General features: G+C 40.0%; 1 protein-coding gene across 5 annotated transcripts in view; it reads right to left on the reverse strand.

Moving 5' to 3' along the window:
• The window catches only part of LOC102386674 (cyclic AMP-responsive element-binding protein 5-like), a 120,509-nt gene that overhangs the window by 93,701 nt on the left and 10,571 nt on the right, over positions 1 to 16,237 (reverse strand). The window contains exon 1 of one of the 5 annotated variants that reach the window (XM_006026466.2): positions 4,660 to 4,677. The exons of 1 other annotated variant lie outside the window; for it this stretch is intronic. Coding sequence is in view for 1 of the 4 variants with exons in the window: in XM_006026463.2 (XP_006026525.1) it covers positions 2,218 to 2,232 (15 nt within the window). In the remaining 3 variants the exon portion in view is untranslated. Of the gene's footprint in view, positions 1 to 1,582; positions 1,629 to 2,217; positions 2,244 to 2,972; positions 3,004 to 4,659; positions 4,678 to 16,237 lie in introns of those variants that run through there. 3 more of the 5 variants (XM_006026465.2, XM_006026463.2, XM_006026464.2) reach the window with 3 other exon arrangements.

Genomic DNA, 16,237 nt, shown 5'->3' on the forward strand with positions numbered 1-16,237 from the left:
ACCATGCTAATGGATCAACAACCAATTTGATTCAAACTGGATTAAGGAGACAGCTGCAATATCATTTCACCAGTAGTGATAAGGAATAACAGTATGCTGGAGAAATGTGACCAAATAGTGGCGATACACAATAAAATCTTTGAGACGAGTGAGCAAATGCAGGCTGTCACAAAGAAACCCAAAAAACAAGATATGTTTGGATTTAAAATGACTACCACTAGGCAGTAGGGTTGCACAAGCCATAGTTTTGAATGCATGATATCACCACAATATCTTCAACATGAAAAAACAGAAAGGGAAAATTGTCACAGTGGGTTCTTTTCTGGATTCTGACAGAATAGGTGGTATTCAGAGAACATTTAGAGAGGAAGCTGAAGTCGGTCATTGACCTCCCAAACCCTGTAAGATTGCCAAAATGCAGTTTTAGTCTTAGTGTGGAGCTGCTGAAGAAGCGGCAGGCATATGTAAAGTACTTCAGACATGCTGAGCTGGCATTAAAAACCATGTACCTAGGGGAAGCTATGCATTTCTAACTTCTGGACCATTAAAAGTCAACAAACTCTAGTACAAAAGATAACCACAAACATTTTCTGAAAGGAAAGATGCAGCGATCTACCTGGTATTTAAAGGAAAGAGTGCAGGAGGGAAGAATCTGCAGGAGGTGATAGTAATTTAATTTGTGTGCCTGTTGTTTTTAATGCTACCTACAGTTCTGTAAATACTTCTCTTACAAAAGAACCAGTTAAATTTTAGAAATATGGAATCCTCATGTCATAGAATTCCTTTTCTGCATTGCAGCGCCTCTTACACATTTTCTTCAATGCACTGAGGGCATTGCTATAAAGTTAGCAGGCACTGCTATGAAATACCTGTATTATTGCTATTTGTAGGAGAAAATTCCTGAGTTTATGCTGATACCCAGTGCAAAGAAAAACTAGCTAATGTATTAATAAATTACAGAACAAAAACTTCCCCATATTACATTACAATTTAATGATATTCTACTATGAGTAGAAAGTACTATAAAGTAGAAATTCTACTATAAGCTTGGCTATTACAATATTTAAGCTCAACTGTATAAATACTGGGTCTGATTTTCAGAGGTGCTGAACCCTTACAACTCTGGCTGACTTCAGTCAAAGTTATGAGATAATTAACACCACTGAAAAAATCAGTGCCTGCCAATGACTTCGAAGTACAGCTAATCACATAGGTAAAGACTATTCACAAGAGTAAAGATGGAAGCATCAGGTGCCTGGTTCTTTATATTCACCTGACAGATTGTAACATATGCTAAGAAAACATTAACAGTAACACAAAACATATGTACATCATTTTACTGTGTGTTCAAACAGATTAAACACATTTGCTGTGCATCCAATACATAGAAATAAAATATGGAGCATTGTATTACTTCACCAAAAATACTAGGCTCTAATTAGGACACTAGGGAAATTTGTTATATCAATTTCAATATGAATCATCCATTAACATTCAAAGGCAAAAAAATTACAAGGGTTCAACTTCCAGATTAGGGTTCAGGCTCCTATAGTATGCCAGCTGCTGCACCATGCATACACACCTACTTCTGCCAGATCTCCTTGTGCAGAACTTGCATTGCACTCAGTGGGCACATCTACACGTACAATTAATGCACCTGAATAAATTCCAGCACAGTTCACACTAGAGTTTATTGCTCCCAGGTGCAGCATTTACATGTGTGTGCAAGACTGCAGCACATTGAGCCACGCTGGTTGACAGCCCTGGCTGACAAGGAGCCTGGGGGGTCAGCCTGCAAGCCTGGAGCTGCTCTACCCCAGCTCAACATGCTGCAGGAGGGTGGCTAGGGCACAAGGGTGCTACAGTGCAGGGCTCACTAGCAGGCAGCACCCACACTATAGCACCCTCATGCACCAGCCAGCCCCAGTCACCCTCTGCACAGGTAAATAATGCTTCCATAATATAGTACTTGCGTCTGGCAGTACTAACCTATGGCAGAGTTAATTAGGTTACTTCTGCCTAATAGCTCCACACATGTAGACAGTGACACTACTGCAGAGCTAATTAGGCAACTCCACAGTAAATAATCTTGTGCAGATGCCCCCAGTGAGTTTCAGAGAAGAGGGCTTCCCAGTATTAGAGGTTTGGTTATTGAATATCATGCTAGACTTCATTGAACCAAATCCTTTGGAGCAAACTCCTATAAGCACCACTGACCTGAAATGGAGCCATGTGTACTAGTTGATGACACAGCCTTTTTTACCCCCTCAAAGAGTTGGCTACCACAAGCAGGCTACAATAACCGTAGCAGGTAATCAAGAGTTATTTCTGTTGAATTAAAGTGAGTAGCTTTTCACTAAATAAGTATGTGATATTAACTAAACCTGTTAATTTAAAAGAAACAAGAATCAACCTACAAGTAGTAATTAACAAATTATTCTTAAACAGGTGTCACTTAAAGAATAAGTGAGGCTATCATTTTTCTATACTTCATCAGTAAAATGCTGACTCCTTACATATAGTAAACACAATTTAAGCAGATGGTAAGCTCTTAAAAGGCATAAACCTATACTTAAATAAATCAATGCTGTTGGACTTAGCTTTGCATTGATAGTCAGCAGAATTCATAGAGCTTCTCTGTAAGATTTAAGAATGATTTACTACCATGATGAGAGAACAAGCCTAAGATTTAAGTCTTGCTGATAAAACTCTATGTAGCCCTGAAAAATAGAGCTCATACGCTTGTACTGCATGATCGCTGCCATTTGTGACATGCTGTTACTGTATAAAAAATATACTCCTAATGTTGTTGTTAGACTACATTTTAGCATGTTCATTATTTTTCATGGCAAGGATAAATTTAAAAAGGGATACGATAATTTAATAACCTTATGTTTTGATCCTGGAATGACTGATGCCTGTACTTAACTTTTCCCTCTCTCATTATCCCATGTTGCTTTAATTGTACTTACCAAATAGTCTGTGTAGAATCAAAGGCATGGAGATAATAGGCAAGAAACTGATACATTAAAGATCTTGGTTTGGACTAAATTCCAGGACAGAAATCCTAAATACCTAAATCTGACATGGGGCAAATGCCTAAACTTATCTTAATGAATATATATTTTCTTTGATTAAAAATGGTTTTCAATGTTAAACTGATAAATTTCAGACCTGAAATCAAATGACTCTATTTGATGTACACACATATTTTAGTGTCTTTCAGGTGTTGTGAGTGATCTCTTTACAAAGGTTCACTATATGACAGGGAACTAGTAAAACTGTTTCTTTAGCTCAGCTGGCAAAGCTCTTCTCTAGGCAAGCAAGAGACCCTGGTTCACTTAAGTCTAGCCCCACTTCTAACTTTCCTCTGTCAATGAATTCCATTGCCATGTATGCCCATTTATTAAGTGAAGAATGTGGTGGCAGCAGCCTCTACTGGTGAATGTGTGCACAAAAATAACAACTGGATGGAATGAAAAAGTAACTGGGTTTCCTTTCATCATCTGCAAACAACTTAGTTGATTAAAAACCCTCTAAATCTGTGTGAATGACTTTTCATAAGGAAGGCAGGACATCTTACACACACGAAGAAATAACTGAAATAAATAATTCAGTTTTTAGCTAAGTATCATTCAGATTATGCTTGTATTGGTCATACTTTGCACAAAAGAATATAAATTCTTCCTTCCAAACCTGAAAAAAATTATTTTTCAACATAAAATGGACTGATAAACCAGTCCCCTTGGAGGGCAAATTTCACTTGGTGTCTTGTAATTTCCAAACAAACCTGTAAGAGTGGCTAAATGAAAACACTGCTTATGTAGATGTGAGGCAGGGATCATGGGTATGTTTTAAAGATGTTAGGAAATGCAAATGAAACAGGAACCCATACACTGGAGCCTGCAATCACTCTTAAGAAGCCAAGCTAACAAGGACGATAAACATTGATTTTTGCTGGATAGGGCATATCAGATTACAAGTACATGCATATTTAATTCTTTGAGACAAAGCACAAATGAAAAAGAAACCCTGCTGAAATGAAGCAAACTGATATTACATATAAGAAAGAATAAAGCACAAAGATTCATTAAGGTTGCTGAACTCTGCTTGGAAAGTAAATCCCATCCCAACACCCATGATGTGCTCATTGTTGCCTTAATTTGCATGTTAGAGTTGCTGAGTGAAAATCATTTTTCCAATTCATGCGATTTGTACAAATAATTTTAACCTTCATTACCCACCTTGTTTTCATTTTCACACAAGTGTTTTTTCCAAGGCCTTGGAAACACAGAAATTACAAATACCCTAGTGTAGTGCTCAGTTCCAGCACAACTGCAGAAACAGAGGCAAACAACAATTTAACACCAGAGCAATTCACTACTAAATTAAAAAAAACAAAAACAAAAAATGAAAATAAAAAACCCTACACAAATAGAGAAAAAAATCACTTTAAAATTAATAGATGTTTATTTCAGGATGATCACATACTTTTATGATAAGCAAAATTTAATCTTACAGTATAAACAACACTTCACTCTTTGCAGTGAAAAAATGTATCATCTTTCATCTCTCAAATCCACAACACTTTCCCTAGGTTACACATTCCCTTTAACCAACTTGTGCCTTTGGTATAGGAAACCCAAATTGTCTCAGTACCTTTAGCTGACTATGAAGGAAGTTTCAACATACTCAATATTAATGATGGGTGGACTTCTTCCTAGTGAGATGGGAGAGGTTCAAGACATCACTGATCCTGAAATTTCTTCTCCTGGCCTCCTCTCCACCCCTGCACCCGAAGGGTTTCTTTGTTCGTTTGTTTTTCCCTTTATTTTTATCTGCAGTTTTATGTGGGGTATGGTTAGCGGAAGAATGGAGTTGTTCCACTGTCTTCTACAGACACAAATTAACTTTCCACTTCCTTTCAGGTGTCCTGCCAGTAATACAACTGCTTAGGAATACAGAGGGGACAAGAGAAAGCCTTCCCTAGGCTCAGGGGAGCCTGAACCCTGAGAAATGTTTGTATTAGTTTAACCTCTCCCAGTACTTCAGAGGTATTTTTGCCTTAGAATGGTTTCCTGCTTTTACTGCCAATGTAGAAAAACAGTCACCTACCAAGAGGGTATTCTTATTTGATTAAACAATGGCCCTTCTTGGTAAACAATGGTTGACATGGAAGAAAGAAAAATTTGGCCATCACAGAGGCAGGTAATGGTCCTGGTGATGGCTCTTCTCCTTTTCCCACAAGCAATTGAGGAGATATCCTGCTAAGTCAGGATTGATAGAATTTGTAGGAGAAGCAACAACTGTGCACTCGCCTGGCACTGGGCTGTTCTCAGCATCAGTACAGAGCCGTGATTTGCCAGCTGTAAACAGACTTGTTCCATTTCCATTTCAATTCAGTATTTTGAACATACGATTTTGACTGACTTCAAAGCTAGGCACAATTAGTTTGTATTTCCTAAATTGCAGTAAACGTATACTGAAAGCAAGACATGAGTGGACTGGGAGTTCTGTAACCGCTTTGCAAAAAATACTCTCATAGGCCATGTCCTAATGAGCGCACGTGTGCAGGGGTGCATGTTTCCTGAGGGACGAAGAACAACGGCACAAATAAGTGCCACTGCTCTTTGTCCCCAGGTATGCCCCTGCATGCATGCTCCAGCATGCAGCAAATTGCCTTAGGTAGGACAGGAGAGGCAAGGGCCAGGCAACTGTACTGGCCCCAGCAACCTTATCTGAGGTCCTAGGGGCCTCCTGGAGCAGCAGTGGCACCAAATAGCAGCATGGCTCTGGCTGGCCAGGCTGTTTCTGATGGCTCATGCCGCTTCCACATGTGCTGCACTGCTTTTTTCAGCAGCAATTTTTTTTTTGTTTGACACCAGGATCTCTCAGTGTAAAAAAAACTTGCACTTCAAATCAACAATTCAGCGAACAGTTACACATGTATCACATGTGTTTTGTGGCACCTCAAACCAATTTGAAGCACCACAAACTGCATGTGCAGGTCTAGTCAGGTATGCCCATATCATACAACTATGCAAAAAAAGGAGACATGTACAAGTTGAGGAAACTAGACACTTTCAAAAGTATATGGCAGACGTGAACATATTATGTCATTCGTTTGCCTTTCTATTTCACATTATGTACCTTAAAGGAAATGTTAAAATACATCTTTAAACATAACATTTATTCTGATTCCCGGAATAGACTCACGTAAAAAAATTACAACCCAGGAAATTCATCTTCTTTCCAGTTCCCCATTCCCAAGTAAATTCACTATGCCATTTTTCAAAACTCCCCTAAATTCTGGTCCAGGTACTCATTTTCTCTGTATTTATGGCTTCACAATCATCCTCTGTTAATGGAAGGTTTAGTGGTTTACATGAGATTTTTTTTCAGACAGCAGATTGTGGGTTTGATGCAAGGCTGGGTGCCACCTAGATCTTGGCTGAAAGAAGTGATAAAAGTAGGAGTTTGTTTTTAAACCATAGTTTGCCGGCAGTGCTAGAGCCTTCTGCCTTGTCTGGTGCAAATTATGAAATATGCACAAACTCTCATCCTAACATGGATTTAAAAAACATGTTAAATAAGAGGCTTCTACTATAACCAACACTAAAAATGAGCACTGCTCATCACTGATCTTTTGAAAGACAGCAAGGAACCAGAATTACACACAAGTGCGAGATCTCTTTCTTCTGGATGCAAAGCAGTCCAACAGTACTGGCTCTATAACCCTTTCCTGCAATCGCTCGGCACACAGAATTTCCCTATATGTTGGTGACAGCTTTCATTAACTCTTTATTAAATATATTTGTCATGGCAGTACATTAAGGGTGCAAACAGAAGTGACAATTTCCACCTAATCCAGCCACAGAAAGCAGTTTATAGCTGTGACCAAACACAAGTGCCTGGCTGCAAACAGTTTTAAAAATGGCCAACCAGGTGAAAATCTGACCCCTCATTGCATGAGGAATCAGATAAAGATATTTCAAAATGTAGTGTCTTCTGTAACTTGTGTCTGCAGAGCTCCCGGCCGGTCACTGTTTTCAGAATGGGAGGAGGGAAAGGAGTAGAGGGAGTTCAGTCAAGGTTTTTTTCAGTCCCTCCCCCCAGAGGGTGAGCCCCCCCCTGGAGACGAGTGGGGACTGCCCAAATCTCCAAATCTCCAAATCTTCTCTGAGGCTTTAGATTGATTCGGATATTTTTATTGGTCTCCCGATTTGATTCAGATTTGGAGATTCAGCTGCTGAACAATAAAAGTTGTATCACTCAAGACCTGCACATTAGTATACTCTCCCTCTAAAGCTTTTACTACTTGCCACTGTTGGAGGCAGAATACTGCAATAGATAGACCACTGGTCTGACCCTATATGTCACCTCTTCTATAAGGACAGAATTTGATAGGTTAAAGAGCACAAATCCCAATATGAAGGCTACATTAACTTAGGACAGTAGTTTTAGCAATAAAAAATGCTACAACAATTAGATTTAAAACAGGGGTGGATTAAAAACAGAGTCCAGACTTTAGGCTTCATTTTATCTCCTAACAAAAAGTCTCTGGGCTTCATGAAAAAGATTCTTTCACACACCCCAATCCTAACCTTGAACAAAGTAATCTTGTTCCCTGCCAGAAGACCCTGTAAGATCCTTCTACATGTACATTCTTACTGAATGAAATTTTAGGAGGCTGCTGACTTGGGAGAGAAACATTAAGAATCATTATGATATAGAAGGGGAAAAAAATGTCCATCCTCATATATATTTGCTGGCCACAGCAAACAGCTTTTCCCTTCATATTAGGGTACACTTATGATTTCTATGACCTATTTCTGCAAATAGATCTGAGTTAGCTACATGTACTAATATGTTCATTTTTGGTTCAACTTTTAAATCCAGTTCACCTGAGAGAGGTTTTGTATTCTACTTCTAGAGGATGTATGTTATAAATAGTTGGTTAAAGAATCTGGATTGGAAGTGGAAGTTGGTTTAACATCAGTTCAGATCTGTTTTCTGTTTCTGCAAATGAGGAAGAGTATTTTGATGACTATTAATTAACCTTCAGCCATTTTGTATTTCTCCATTTCTCAGCTCTTCATATATGAAAGGTACACTAACATTTAACGCACATGATAATGGAAAAACATTTTAAGAGCCAGGAGCAAAATGTGATCATTAACTGATAGGAATATACTTACAAATCATCTTTCTCTACTGATAAAACCAACATTGACATTTTTAAATCAGTCTAAACAGACCTTTCATTAATTTTAACAGAAAGTGTGTGGTTACATCCTAGCCAGGTTTAAACATCCTAATTTAGAGTTATCTGGACTCAACTCTAAACCTTTTGGAGAATTATTTACTCATTATTAATTATTTTAGTTTTTGAAAGAAACATTCTCCTCCCACTTTTCATTTAAAATATTTTCCATCCCAACTTGGTCCTAATAGATTATTAGAATTACCATATTTTGTACTGAATACCATCGTGAATGAAACTTTGAAACTGTTACATTTCAAGATCATGAAAAGATACATTCTGTATCATTAATTCAGTGCAAAAAAAATCCAGTCCACTTGCATTTTTTGTTTTTGCAATGATATATAAAGGATTAATAAAAAAAGAAGAACCTCTGAATATTCTCAACAATAATAAAATTTGTTTTTATAGCTGGGGAAGTGAAGCTGCTGAAGCCAAAGGCCGCATTGCTTATAAAGCAAAATTAAATGGACCATACAACAAGGGCCCAATCCTGCTCCCACTGAAATGGAAGGCAAAACTCCTATAGAGTCCAGTGGGAACCAGAGTGGTGTGTGACCTATTAAGAGAAACAACCTGGAGCAATAGCTGTGCAAATAGTAGCCACTTTCCCAGGGTCAGAGAAATCATACCTGAACAAGTGTATTTTCCTTTCACTATAGCGTGCTTTTGAATATACTGTACTCAGGCCTGCCACAAAAGATAGACAAGCCACAAAGAGCTCCAGCAGCAGCCCCCTAATAATGCTGCCTTTTATTGAAGCTGACCTCTTTTCACCTTGTTAAAAGCAGTAAGTAGTAAGTAATAGATCTTGTCAAAGGTTACTCTGTAAAATAACCTCTGGAGATATTAGATAGAGGTGTCCAGAGAAATACCAAAAAAGGTGCTGACAGGGAAACCGAGGGGATTATGATTAGGAAGTGTGAATAAACGAAGGTTTCTAACATTCATTTTTTTTGTTAGAAATGCTGAAGTAGGGAAAACACTAATTTCTTCAGCACACTATCACACTATGCTCCATAAGCTACTGAAAACAAGATAAAAAAGACAAATTTAAAAAACCATAAAGGGGATTTTAACTAGTATACTAATTTTAATACATACCAGAATGTTATTACAAACATAATAGGTGCACAATGCCTTTCCCCCAAAACAGTATATTTTGTATCACTAGTGACAAGAGCCAGGAAATTACACTCCTTAGAATTATTCATTTATAAATCAAGAATGACACACTTATAAAAGTGTTGGGTCCTGTAGCTTTAAGGGTTGTTGTTGTTGTTGAAACATCTAAATTAACCCTAATTCCAATTTCATTCAAATCTTCAATCAGCTCACAGTTTCCAGTGGTTTATTTATGTTTAGGAAATCCCTGTTTTCTCCAAAACAGATGCTTTAAAAATGTTCTCTAACCAATAACCTAACTGAATAGCTACTGTACTCACATTTACTTTATACTCATCTAGGTTAGCAGTTTTTCCTTCATAATTAAAATTCTGTAGCTCTTCTTATTCTACAAGAGAAAGTATGGTAATTTTACTCCCAGCAAAGTTAGGGTAACTATTTGCGTGAGCAGTCCTTTTAATGCTTGGAAATTTGAGTTGGCATCACTCACTGCCCCACCCTAGCACTCTATCAGTGGGGCAGCATGACTCACTTCACTAAGTGGACACTAGTTCTTCCACCTACTGGCATCAGGTAAAATCCTAAGGATGTACTTAGAAATACTGAAACTCCATTCCAATTAAAGACCTACATAGCCCAGCACCTTTTAGTAGTTATCAATTAGAATAGCTTTAGCTATACCTTATACTGTCCACATGAACAATCACAGGACTTCTGTAGAGTGGACAGCTAAAAGAATTACTGTAATCTGGAGCCTCAAATCTAGACAGATTTCCCTGCAGCTTGGTAGAGGCCCAGGTCCTAGGTATGACTGCAAACTGCATCTGACTGGAGAGCTAGGTTGCAACATGGTACTACTCCTGGCAGGATAGTGCCTATAAAATACCACAATGTTGCAACCTCCAGAGTAAGGCAAGTATAGGGTTCCTCAAAATCCTAGCCCCAACTGCCTTGTGGGTACTTCTACGTTGAAGAAAGGCTAAGGGCATAGGCAACACATTGGGGGTGCACATGTGCCCCCTGAGAGCGCTGGTTTCCCCCCCCGCCCGAAAGTGAGCACTTTCGGCTTAGGCAGTGGACGGGGTGGGGGCAGGCAGAGTGCTGGTGCTCCCTCTCCCTCCGCCCTCCCCCCGCCCCCCAGAAGTGCCGCCGGCACTTCCTCTCAGCTCAGCATCTGACTACAGGAAGACCCCCAGTCGCATGGGGACCCCCCCACTGCCAACACCTCTGCAGCCACTGGCAGGCAGTTGCCATGCCCTCCCCAGCCTCAGGAGGCACGCGTCGCCTATGGCTAAGGGGCATCATCCTGACAGAAACGCACTCTTGCTGAGGTGTTAGGCAGGCAGCAGCAGCTCTAATATGTTGCTTTCTGGTAGAAACTACAACCATAGAGGCATTGAATGTCTGGACTCGGTCTCAGTGTTCTAAAGTGGGGACGGTAGGTCTTGGGCAACCTCCACTCCTCCATACGCTCATGTAGGTATACCCACTAAAGGTCTTGGTGTGATGGTCGCATAGACCTTTTGCACGTACACCATGATTCAGAGGATGGATGGTTGTCAAGTAAGGTAGAGGCCTGCATATTGGAAAAGGATTTTTCAGTCTAATGGCTCAAAGGGGTTGGAAGATAAAGGATACTGAGGGGGGAAATGTTATGTGTATATATATATATATATACATACATGCATAATTCATGTGCGTGTGCATATGTATATATTTTGGATCAAAACCAAAGATAGATAGATAGATATACTATATAATATAGAAATATATAAAAGTTGGTTATATATATATAATTTCTATAATGCTATGAAGATCAGGATTATGATCTTTAGGCACTTTTACACATGCTCCAAGGGTAGAAGGGGGCAGTGCTTTAATTAAAGCACCACCATGTCTTGTGTATCAGCATCCCTGCACTTAAACATGGCAGTGGGAGGGCTTGAACTAAAGCTCATTTGATGAGCTTTAGATCAAGCGCCCTTGTCACCCTTTTTAAGCATGGGGATGCTGATATATGAGATGCAGGAGGCTGCTGGAGTGCTGCAATTGCCATGCTCCAGCAGACTCGATTAATCAAGTTTGCTCCAATTTGCTGGAATTCCAGCACGTCGGAGCAGCCTCCACACTCATGTGTAGGCACCTTTTGCTTTGCTCCTAAGGAAAACTCTGTCTCAGTATTATTAAGATATCAATATTTTACAAAATATCACCTACACTTCAAGTATGATATTAATTCTGTATAGGCCTAGACATAGAAATTGCCCTTTTGTTTGTCAGAATACTGGAGTCAAGAATTTTACAAGGAAGGTTTTATAACTATGTGAAGAGGGAATAATATAGGTAACTCTTACATAAAGAGCACACTATATAGGACCACATATTCTATGCATAATAGACCTAAATATTGCAGCAAAGTGTCTGAGTTTGTGTACAATCAATGTATTCCACAGTGCAAAGAAATTAGCTGAACTGGTCACAGAAAATTCAAGAAGCAGATTTGCATTTATTTTAATAGACACCAGTATTTCAATAATACAGTCATTACACTATTTCTTTCTCTAGTTATTTTGCATTTAACTTCAAGATAAATCTCTTTTTTGGAAAGTTTTTCTATTTTACCCTGCCCCTACATTTTCAATATACTGCAAAAGGTTGAACTGACAACACATCGTTGGAGAAGTTGTCAAACAGAAACTGGAAAGCTCAGAACAGAAGGCAGCTGGAACTTTTGGAGTGCACAAAAAAAAAGCAATTTCCGTTTTGGCGCACAGGTTCAGTTTTGGCTTGTGGCATCAGTGACATGTAACTTTTTTTTCCTTGTCCCCTAGAGCCATGAATGTGGCTTATGAGAGGACTTGATCTCAGTGTTTCCCATCCTACTTAACTTTTACAAAAACCATTTGCCTCATTCTATAGAATCTGCTACATCTATATCCAAGGATGGAGAATGAAAACTTTGGTGAATGTTTCTCCTCAAATGTCCAAATGAAACATGTAAGCTGCTATAAAGGGGTTCAAAGCATTGACTATTCTAAGAGATTTTTTTTCTGGGATGCTATCTTTAAAACTACATGGGGTGAAGACTTAGAACCTCAACTAAGGTAATATAAAATAAAAGCAATTCTATTCAATTCAGTAGAGTTACAATGATCTAGACTAGGGGAGTCAAACTTATGCTGGGACCTTTGCCAGGTCTGGACCATGGGGCTCCTCCCAGGCTGGATCCGTGGGTCCAGCAGCAGCCACAACAGATCCAGAGGCAGCAGTCCATATCTGGCAGGTGCAGAGCAAGTTAGAGCTGTATCTTCACAGCCCTCACTTGCTGCCCTGTCCCCAATTCACCATGTCTATTGGGACCCAGGGACTCCAAATGCTGCTGCAGATCCCACCCTCCCAAACCCTGGTAGCCTACCAATAGCTTGGCGATCTAAATGGGATAGGACCATGGGCTGATTCTAGCCTGTGAGGCATATCTTTGACACCCCTGATTTAAACCAACTTTAATGGGAGCAGAATTAAGGGGAGGTTAATAAACGACCAAATTCTGTTCTCAGTGGGCACCTCTACACCAGCACTTTAATGTGCAGTAGCCTATTCTATTGTGCATTAAAGTAGCGCATAAAAAACCATGCTACTATGCTAATACACAGTAGAATAGGTTACTGCACATTAAGCATCATCTAAAAAGTGTGTATTTGTGCTACTGTGCATTAGCACAGCATAATGTGCATTTATTTAGTACTTCATATTGGAGGTACTGAATTTAATGCACATTAGGAAAAGTTAATTAATGCAAATGTAGATGTGCCCATTTACACTAGGGTAACTCTAGACTAACTCCCAAGTCTGTCGATTTAGCCTAAATTTATCATAGGAAAAGAGAAGTAGAGTTTAGCTATTATATTTTGGAACGCTATTCCTAAGCAAAGAATGGATTCCATCACACATTCTGTATGGAGGATTAGGAGAAACCAAAACAGGACAGAACTAGTGAAGAAATAATACTGTATTTACCCAAATCCAAATTTACCCAAAATCAAGATGACTTCGAATTTAAGATACCCCTCCCCCCAGTAATTAGATTCTAGATATAGAAAATTATAAATTTGTTATTAATTTTTCATGTCTAGAATCTGATTATTGGAGAGTCATCTTAAATTGTTCTCCCCCCAGAGTAAGAGGGGCAGGCAGTGGGGAAGGCAAAGGCAGGTAAGAGGGCAGGCAATGAGGAAAGCAGGAGTAGAGAGAAAATCAGGGGGGGAACAGAGGCAGGGGAGGCAGGTGAGATGAACAGGAAGCTCTTCCTGGTGCCTGACCCCCGCACCTTCTCACCCTCCACCTTCTCCCCCACCCCAATCCCATTGCCCACTCCACCACTTCCACTGCTTTCTCTGGTGATCTGGTTGCAGGGGGAGCCTCAGAGCCTCTTCTGGGCCACATGGCAGGGAGCAGCTCTGCTGGGAGACCAGCTGAGCAGCACACTGGTTCCTCTGCAAGACAAGGCAGTAGCTCTGGAGCTCCCCATGCCTGCGACAGCAGCTGAGAGTCAAACCACTGTGCAGGGAGCCTGGCTGGCTGGAGACTGCAACAGCAGCAGGTAGATTCCTCCTTCCCTATCAGGAGGGGAGGGGAGTCAGGCAGGTAGGAGATGCAGGAAGTAGGAATCTGAATGCCACTGATACTGTCCCTGGCCCTGCTGAGGTCCCTACATAGCTACTCCTTAACTCCTAGCTCAAGTGGTCTGAGACACTATCCTAAGTCAAGACTGTTTTCCCCATGATAATTGGGGGGGGAGAAGGGGGGAGACCTTGTCTTGGAATCAAGTAAAACTATTCCCTCCTGCACCAAACATTCTGTACTCCGTTTAGCATGTTCCAGTTAGAGATGCAAGTGTGGCAACACCATAACAGTAAAACAGAACATACAGATCACCTGAACGTTACAGCACTGTCATTTGATTGACGTATCAGGGATTCACTAGCCTCAGCTATTAAAGAGAAGCCATCTTATTTTTCCATTGGGAAAAAAAAGAATCCATTTGATAGTTTGTTTATTTTTTCACAGCATCCATTTGACTATTTCTTCTGTTTTATAAATCCCATTCATTTCATGCTAAGTAATATAAAATCATTTCAAGAGGTAATATTAGATAACATTAGAAGTGACGTGCAGTGGAAGAAAGTGCTGTGTTCTATCTGGAATAATTGTTTGTGCCCTTACTTTACTTCTTTATGGAGTATAATAAAGGCTTCCCTTTGGAAAATGGGATTTTCTAAAATGGATATTTTACGTTTTTTGTTGAAGAGTGCCTTAATAGATGAGAGAATTAGAGTTCATACTTCAGCCTTCTGTTGATGAGGTAGAGAGTATCTGAAACTTTAAGAAAGAAAGCATTTCTTCTAAAGGCTTGCCAGAAGTTTGAATTGAGGAATTACGTTTCACCAGTGTTAATGAACTTTAGGAAGAAAGGACACAATACTGATATGTGCTGAGTGCCTTCAATTCCTATTGACCCTTCAATCCCTATTGACTTCAGTGGGAACTGAGAGTCCTCTGCTTCTTGGATGAAACTGTGACAGTGGATGCAGTATTTGATTTATTTTTTTCCTTTTTTTTTAACTCAATCTGATTTTTTCCCCCTTTGCCTTGATTGAAATCAATGCGGAAGTTTTGATGCACACACCATCCCTGTCAAATTATATAGTGACTTCTCATGCTAAAACTTGTTTGTTTTCACACCATCATTCATCACTGATGATCTCAGCACAGCAGTGCTCTGAGAATAATGGTTTAGTCAACTGCGGAGCCAGCAGAGGGAACACAAAACAATGTGTGATTATATAGGGCCTACATAAATAGTGCCTTTTAAAAAATATTGACAATTGAATAATAGTTTGTTTCTGTATTCTAGGGTGTTAGAATATGGAGGGTGTTTTCATATCAGTGGAGGCTGAAAAAACCTTTAAAATATCCTCCTTCAAAAGAGCACATGCAAACCGTATCTATCATATGCAAGTTCAAAAAAATTTGGGGCCATATCCTCATTCAATCTAGCCTCATTGAAGGCATTGGAACTACAGCAATTTATGACAGGAGGATCTGGCCTCATATACAAAAAGTCCAGTTGAGAAAATTTAACATGAGTGCATCAGGTCCATTTCTTTACTGAGCATGGAAGTCAACTGACTATGTGACTTGTTAAAATTATTCTTTTGATTGCATCTCTGGAAAACGAGGGTCTCAAGATGTGCAAAGGCACAGGCTATAACTTACACTGACCCACAGTAGTCTGAAGTAAACACACTCCTTCAGATGTGCAAAAAAGCTTGGCACCAATTAGGAGGTTCAGAACACTTTATTGACTCCTGTACTTGAAAAATTGGAATAAGAAAAGTGAACTAACGTTCAGGATAAGAGAAGTATTATGACAAATCATCCTCTCACTTAATCTAGTTTTTACTAGGGATGTCAGGTGGTGATTCAATTCAGAGGAGATTTGGCCTGATTTGGTGACTGAATCTCTGAATACAAATTGAATCAGGGGACCAATTAAAAGGTCCAAATCGATTCAAAGCTCTCCGAATCTTCGGAAAAGATTCGGAGAGCTTTGATGATTCAGGCAGTCTCCAGTGGGTGCAGTCCCTGACCCCTGCCAGCTCCCTGAACCCCGCTCCCTTCCTCAGTACCCCCCCCATGGCTGCCCCTGCCCGCCTCAGCTCAGTACTTTAAAATAAAGCCCCAGTGCTCACCGGGTGCTACCAGGCAGGGGGGCAATCCTGCTGCCCCCTGCTGCCCCCCCCGCCCCACACTGCATGGGGGGCTCTGCCATGAGTCCCCCAAACCCCC

The sequence above is a fragment of the Alligator sinensis genome, unplaced genomic scaffold, assembly GCF_000455745.1.
Source record: "Alligator sinensis unplaced genomic scaffold, ASM45574v1 scaffold29_2, whole genome shotgun sequence".
Taxonomy (NCBI): Eukaryota; Metazoa; Chordata; order Crocodylia; family Alligatoridae; genus Alligator; species Alligator sinensis.